This window comes from Priapulus caudatus, unplaced genomic scaffold (assembly GCF_000485595.1).
Source record: "Priapulus caudatus unplaced genomic scaffold, Priapulus_caudatus-5.0.1 Scaffold548, whole genome shotgun sequence".
NCBI classification, from domain to species: Eukaryota; Metazoa; Priapulida; class Priapulimorpha; order Priapulimorphida; family Priapulidae; genus Priapulus; species Priapulus caudatus.
The window spans coordinates 20,158-27,561 of NW_014577609.1; the positions used below are offsets into that span (position 1 = coordinate 20,158).

At 39.1% G+C, this 7,404-nt stretch overlaps 1 protein-coding gene across 1 annotated transcript in view; it reads right to left on the reverse strand.

Annotated features, from left to right (window-relative positions):
- The window catches only part of LOC106811525 (myelin-associated glycoprotein-like), a 15,108-nt gene that overhangs the window by 5,797 nt on the left and 1,907 nt on the right, over nucleotides 1-7,404 (reverse strand). The window contains exon 3 of the mRNA XM_014815187.1: nucleotides 6,614-6,777. Within this exon, the coding sequence (XP_014670673.1) occupies nucleotides 6,614-6,777 (164 nt within the window). The remainder of the gene's footprint in view (nucleotides 1-6,613; nucleotides 6,778-7,404) is intronic.

Sequence of the window (7,404 nt, forward strand, 5' to 3'; positions counted from 1 at the left end):
ACACACACACACACACACACACACACACACACACACACACACACACACACACACACACACACACACACACACACACACCACCACACACACACACACACACACACACACACCACACACACACACACACACACACACACACACACACACATATACCGAAAGTGACGTCCCCTGCGGAAGTTACGTCACAGACCGGAAGTGACGCCCCGCGGAAGCGACGCCATATACCTTAAGTGACGTGGCGCCCCCTGGTGGCAGAAGTGACATCATAGACCAGAAGTCATGTTGCGCCCCCTTGTGCCGCACCATGGTGGTGGAAGTGTCGTGATGCCCCCTGGCGGTGGAAGTGACGTCATAGATAGGACGTGACGTGGCGCACCTGGTAGCAGAAGTGTTATGGCGCCCTTCTGGTAGCGGAACTTACCCTCGCTCAGTGACGTCACAGAACCCTCAGTGAACCCTGCCCTCCCCTACTTTGGTACTATATTTGAGGGGGGCTCAGCCTGCCCTCGTTAATCTGGTAAACGTGCATGACCTCGATTCCCTGTTATCAGTTCCTTTCCTTATTTGATAAGGAATGAAAAAACAGGATGCGCGACAGAAACTGCCTCAGTTATATTTCACAATCAGTTTGTAAAACGTGTTAAAACACGTACAGCGAATGTTCTCTGGCCTTGGTATTCTGGACGTCATTGAACCCTAAGTGAACCCTGCCCTCCCCTTGGTACTATATTTGGAGGGGGGCTCACCCTGCCCTCGTTAATATGGTAAAAGTGCATGACCTCGCTACCCTGTTATCATGTGTTAAATTAATCCCTCACTGCCATTATCTGATAAGGATGCGCGACAGGAAGTGCTTCGATTATATTTTACACTCAGTTTGTAAAACGTTTTAAAACACGTACATCGAATGTCCTGTGACCTTGGTCTATGCATGGTTTATTTAAGCTATTTATTTTTCACATTAAGAATGTATGATTAAAAGCAATACATAAAAAAGCGTGTTAATTAATAGACAAGAAAACAGTTGATATCTTTACATCAATAATTTTTCTTAAACTGTTATAGATTTATTTAAACTGTATTTTTAATGTAATGAAGCCAGGGCACTTAATTTATGTATTATATTCTACATGTATAAAATACTATACTCTATCTTAATAACAGAAATAAACATGCATTAATAACAACGCAATAAAAATTAAAACCATAGGAAAATTATCGAAGAACTTGATTTCCATATTGCTCTTCTTGACGTAGAGTACATATTTCAATCAAAGCCTGTCGTTATTGTAAGGAAAGCATCTCTCCTGGTCACAAACACTTACTAATAGTTATCATTGCTATTTTTTTTAGCAAATTTAAATCAGAAATCCTGATAAAACATGAAGCAGAATGCATAAAAACAAATCATTGTAGTCTAAACACTGCAATTCAGTTGAACAGAGTTTTCATTCGGAAACTTTAGCTTTTAAAATATTGTATTTTGCCTAAAACCCAGTTAAAACCTAGCGTTCTTTGTTCACTTCTTAAGAGTAAATAAAAGAAAGCTATTCATTTGAGATTTGAGAAATTATGCAATTAATCCTCTTGACATCGTTCACCACAAAGACAATTTTGTTATTTACAATAAAGTCATGGAATTGGTAGATCCCAGCTACAAATGTTGATCACTGCCCTTCTACTGTTGGTCGCTATGTTGAAATTTAGTATGTTTTTCATATTGAATACAAATACTGTAAGCTAATTATTTTTGAAATAATAAAAAACAAAAAATTAAAGGTTAACCCTCTCGAGAAGTTAAAAACCTGATCACATATCAGCGTAATAAATGTTTCATGATCAATACAGTATAGCAATGAAAACAACAAGTCACTGCAGTACAATAGTATTATCACTAGTGGCATTTTCGATCCCAGGACCCGAGGGGGGGAATCTCATGTCGCCCTTATTACCCTTGAATGTCTGTCTAGTTGTTTCAAATTTTCTCACAGTTCATTAGCTACAATCGTGTTGTAAACCATGATGGTGTCATTACACCAGAAGTGTCATAATATAGACTAGATATAACCTTTATTATGACACTCCTGATTAAACCACCTCACTATTAATCCGTGCTGTCTACATTTACTGTTAGATGGAGCACAAGTAGCCATGCACACATTGCGTCGATATCCTTCGTCACCTGTGTCGCATATGGGGCCGTGAGTGCATGCAGGTATCGGAGAAGAACTGTATAGGAATAACATGAAGAATAATGAATGACAAATAATTTAATAATGTCAATACTGAAATTACCTAGCAGCTATTCAGTTAAGCTAAAGTTAACTATTGTTAAAACGACACTTGTCATTAGTGTTAATTATTCATGGCACTTGCATGCTTTAAGTATACTACGGATACATTTTCATTATACTATTTTGCACGTTACAGATCGAGGGCTAATCACAAAAGTGCAAGTATATTTATACCCAACTGCTATTTAACACAACTATTTTTTATTTCAGGACAAATTCATTCAAATAACTGAATCTATTCAATGATATCAATCTGATGGCATATGTTGATTTGTGTCATTTCTGTAATAGAAATGATTGGCGAATAAGTAGTTCTACGTGGAAAATGTGGTCTAACGTGTACACTCTTTAGTAAGCTTTGACCTACTTCCCGAGTTAGGGTCAACACCCTACATATTGCAAAAAATGACAAACATTTATAGAGCACGAACTAAGACGTTTTAGCACATTGCGTCGTAAACACATGAACTACCGAGCTTAGTAGCGCATGTTATTAGTAAGCCTGCTTTTTAACATTATTAAGGATACTCTCAACTTTTTGCACGGGTCTTGCTCTAATAAGATTAAACGTTTACTGACGAATGAATCAAATCAATCACTTGTTTTATTTATAGAGGAGATATATCTCTATGTTCAAGGCAAAAAATTTCATGAAATTTCCAACACCTAATTATGTTACCACAAAAATTTTGAATTTTCATGTAAAAATGGTATTTTGGATATTTCTCAATTACCAGAAAGAGTGAGGATAACACAATTTCGCCACATGTTAAGCATAATATGTACCAAAGTAGTGCATCAGGATTTTTCTTTAAGTTTCATATTTACCGAGAAAAATTTAAAAAACTGCCTAAAACTCAAGTCGCACGTTTAAATTAAAAAATTTTGCGAATAAAGAGAGATAACTCATAAAATACGACACTTAATAACAATCCCTGACGCACTTTTTTCCAGCAATATGTTATCATTAAAACCAGTGTAAAATTTAATTATTCCGAGTTGTAATCACAGAGAAATATCCATTTATACATCGACTACTAAGTCAGAAATTGGAACGGAGAAATCAGCGTTTTTCTGACGTCAGCTGCGGTTCACTACTCACTCATGTACGCGGGCAAGCAAAACGCTCTGACAGTTTACATGTACCGTTATATGGAGAAATGAGCATGTACACAGGTGGCACATAGTGTTAGACATCGAATAAAGTTGAAAATAAAAAATCGGTAAAAAATTTCCTAAAACCTTGAGAGTATCATATTGCCATTGTATCATCATTTTCGGAATGATGCATTGGCTTATACGTCGTTAGTTCTGTCTTACGTTCAATTACTACACACGTATGCCGAATAACTGGGTGTTTATCAATAATATCTTTAAGTTTATTCATAAATCTTGATTTTTCACGATTCATCTCATTCGCAAGTGACATGTCATACAGAATACTGAGACCTGCCAGTATAACTGTAGCGCACAACTCATTCGTAAATTTAGTTTCGTATAATGGTATCTCATATATCTGCATTGGCGGTTGCTTGCTTTCACTCTTATATCGACTATGGTTCCCAGTAGGCATTATAGTATCATCTGCAAACGTTTTCTCCTAATTTTTACTGATATACATCGTCAACTTGATGATTTGCCTTTTACGCGATTTGCCTACAACTTCGACCAAAACATCCATCATTAGATAAGCCAAGGTGTACGCTTTGCAGATAACTTTTTAGTCAAAACAACGTCTCCATGGCCCTTTTTCGCTCGCAGCACGTCAAACTTTGTTATGTGAAGAGTTATTTTATTAACAGTCTTCAATGACCAGTTTGATGCCGGGTGGCGCCACTACTAGCCCATCTACTATGAGGATATTTACGTGCTATATAGTGTACGAAAAAAACGCGATGTGTGTTATCACAGTGCGTTTTAATATCTTCCTGTACAGTGGTACATGTCACATCACATTTCTTTGTGAATATGTCCACGCCCTAGCATGTGAGGTACCGGCGGCAGATACATTCTGAACACAAATAGATTCAGTTATTTGGATGAATTTGTCCTGAAATAAAAAATAGTTGTGTTAAATAGCAGTTGGGTATAAATATACTTGCACTTTTGTGATTAGCCCTCGATCTGTAACGTGCAAAATAGTGATAAAAATGTATCCGTAGTATACTTAAAGCATGCAAGTGCCATGAATAATTAACACTAATGACAAGTGTTGTTTTAACAATAGTTAACTTTAGGTTAACTAAATAGCTGCTAGGTAATTTCAGTATTGGCATTATTAAATTATTTGTCATTCATTATTCTTCATGTTATTCCTATACAGTTCTTCTCCGATACCTGCATGCACTCACGGCCCCATATGCGACACAGGTGACGAAGGATATTGACGCAACGTGTGCATGGCTACTTGTGCTCCATCTAACAGCAAATGTAGACAGCACGGATTAATAGTGAGGTGGTTTAATCAGGATTGTCATAATAAAGGTTATATCTAGTCTATATTATGACACTTCTGGTGTAATGACACCATCATGGTTTACAACACCATTGTAGCTAATGAACTGTGAGAAAATTTGAAACAACTAGACAGATCGACATTCAAGGGTAATAAGGGCGACATGAGATTCCCCCCCCCCCGGGTCCTGGGATCGAAAATGCCACTAGTGATAATACTATTGTACTGCAGTGACTTGTTGTTTTCATTGCTATACTCTATTGATCATGAAACATTTATTACGCTGATATGTGATCAGGTTTTTAACCTCCCGAGAGGGTTAACCTTTAATTTTTTGTTTTTTATTATTTCAAAAATAATTAGCTTACAGTATTTGCATTCAATATGAAAAACATACTAAATTTCAACATAGCGGCCAACAGTAGAAGGGCAGTGATCAACATTTGTAGCTGTGATCTACCAATTTCATGACTTTATTGTAAATAACAAAATTGTCCTTGTGGTGGTAAACGATGTCAAGAGGATTAATTGCATGATTTCTCAAATCTCAAATGAATAGCTTTCTTTTATTCACTCTTAAGAAGTGAACAAAGAATGCTAGGGTTTAACTGGGTTCCAGGCAAAATACAATATTTTAAAAGCCAAAATTTCCGAATGAAAACTCTGTTCAACTGAAATGCAGTGTTTAGACTACAATGATTTGTTTTTATGCATTCTGCCTCATGTTTTATCAGGATTAATGATTTAAATTTGCTAGAAAAAAATAGCAATGATAACTATTAGTAAGTGTTTGTGACCAGGAGAGATGCTTTCCTTACAATAACGACAGGCTTTGATTGAAATATATACTCTATGTCAAGAAGAGCAATATGGAAATCAAGTTCTTCGATAATTTTCCTATGGTTTTAATTTTTATTGCGTTGTTATTAATGCATGTTTATTTCTGTGATTAAGATAGAGTATAGTAATTTATACATGTAGAATATAATACATAAATTAAGTGCCCTGGCTTTATTATATTAAAAATGCAGTTTAAATAAATCTATAACAGTTTGGGAAAAATTATTGGTGTAAAGATATATACATATATGGATTATCGCGCATCCTGTTTTTTCATTCCTTATCAGATAAGGACATGAACTGATAACAGAGTATCGAGGTCATGCACTTTTACCAGATTAACGAGGACAGGCTGAGCCCCCCTCAAATATAGTACCAAGCCAGGGGAGGACAGGGTTCACTGAGGGTTCTGTGACGTCACTGAGTGAGGAGGGTAAGATCAGGCTAGTAACAAAAATTGGGGTTCAAAATGAACCACGACGGGGCGCCACGTCACTTCCCGTAAATGTCGTCACTTCCTCCACCAGGGGGCATCACGACACTTTCACCATCAGGAGGCGCCACGACACTTCTGCTACCAGGGGGCGCCATGACACTTCCGCTACCAGGGGGCGCCGTGACACTTCCACTACCAGGGGCGCCACGTCACGTCTGGGCCATGACGTCACTTTTACCGCCAGGGGGCGCCACGACACTTTTGCCACCAGGGGGCACCACGACACTTCTACCACCATGGGGCGGCACAAGAGGACGCCACATCACTTCCGGTCTATGACGTCATTTCAGCCACCAGGGGCGCCACATCACTTCCGGCATATGCCACCACTTCCACCGCCAGGGCCACCACGTCACGTCCGGTCTATGACGTCACGTCACGTAGGCGTGGTTACGTGACGTCTCTCGACCAATCAGAGGCCGCCCTCTGTGCCAAGCAACACGGATTGCCACTACATGTGTGTGTATATTATTGTAGTATAGTAGTGTGTATTATGTAATTAGTAATGTTGCTGGCTATTTGACATACCTCTGCTTTGTCGAGGGTCAACGTTTGATCGGACTGAAACGTGACGTTATTCTTGTACCAGATGTAATTTGGCAGAGGATTCGCATCTCCATTGCAAGTGTACTCGAATGGCTTCCCTCTATTCGCCTTCGCCGTGTTCGGAAGTGGCTGGATGATAGGCGGGTCTGGAGTAATGGTGGCTGTGTAAACGTCTACATGGTTACACTGTAAGAACTTGCGGATCCAGGGGTTCAGTAGGACCATGTCCCCCCCCCCGTCCAAGACGCAAAACCATCAAATGTGTCAAAAACGCAAAGCAGTCATAATATATGAGCATTTTAAACCTTTATTTTACTTATTGCTCCCCAAACTCAGTGCTCACTGGAGGCCATACCGAATACCGGAATTACCGTATATGAAGCACTAAAACACGCGGCTGGGCCCCGCTGTGTGATCCTACAGAGCTCCTCCTTACCCACCCACCCCACAACTAGCTGGCCGTCATCCACCACCTGGTGGACCATTACTATGGTGTGTATTCTGTTTCATAATTCGATTCAAATTCATTCGATGCGTGAATCGAATGATTCGATGCATCATTCGATTCGTGAATCGAATCATTCGATGCGTGAATCGAATGATTCGATGCATCATTCGATTCACGCATCGAATCATTCGATGCGCGAATCGAATGATTCGATGCATCATTCGATTCACGGATCCAATCATTTGAGTCTCTCATTCGAAGATGCGTGAATGCGAAATGATGCATCGAATCATCTCGATTCCGCAGCCAATCGAAATCAATCGAT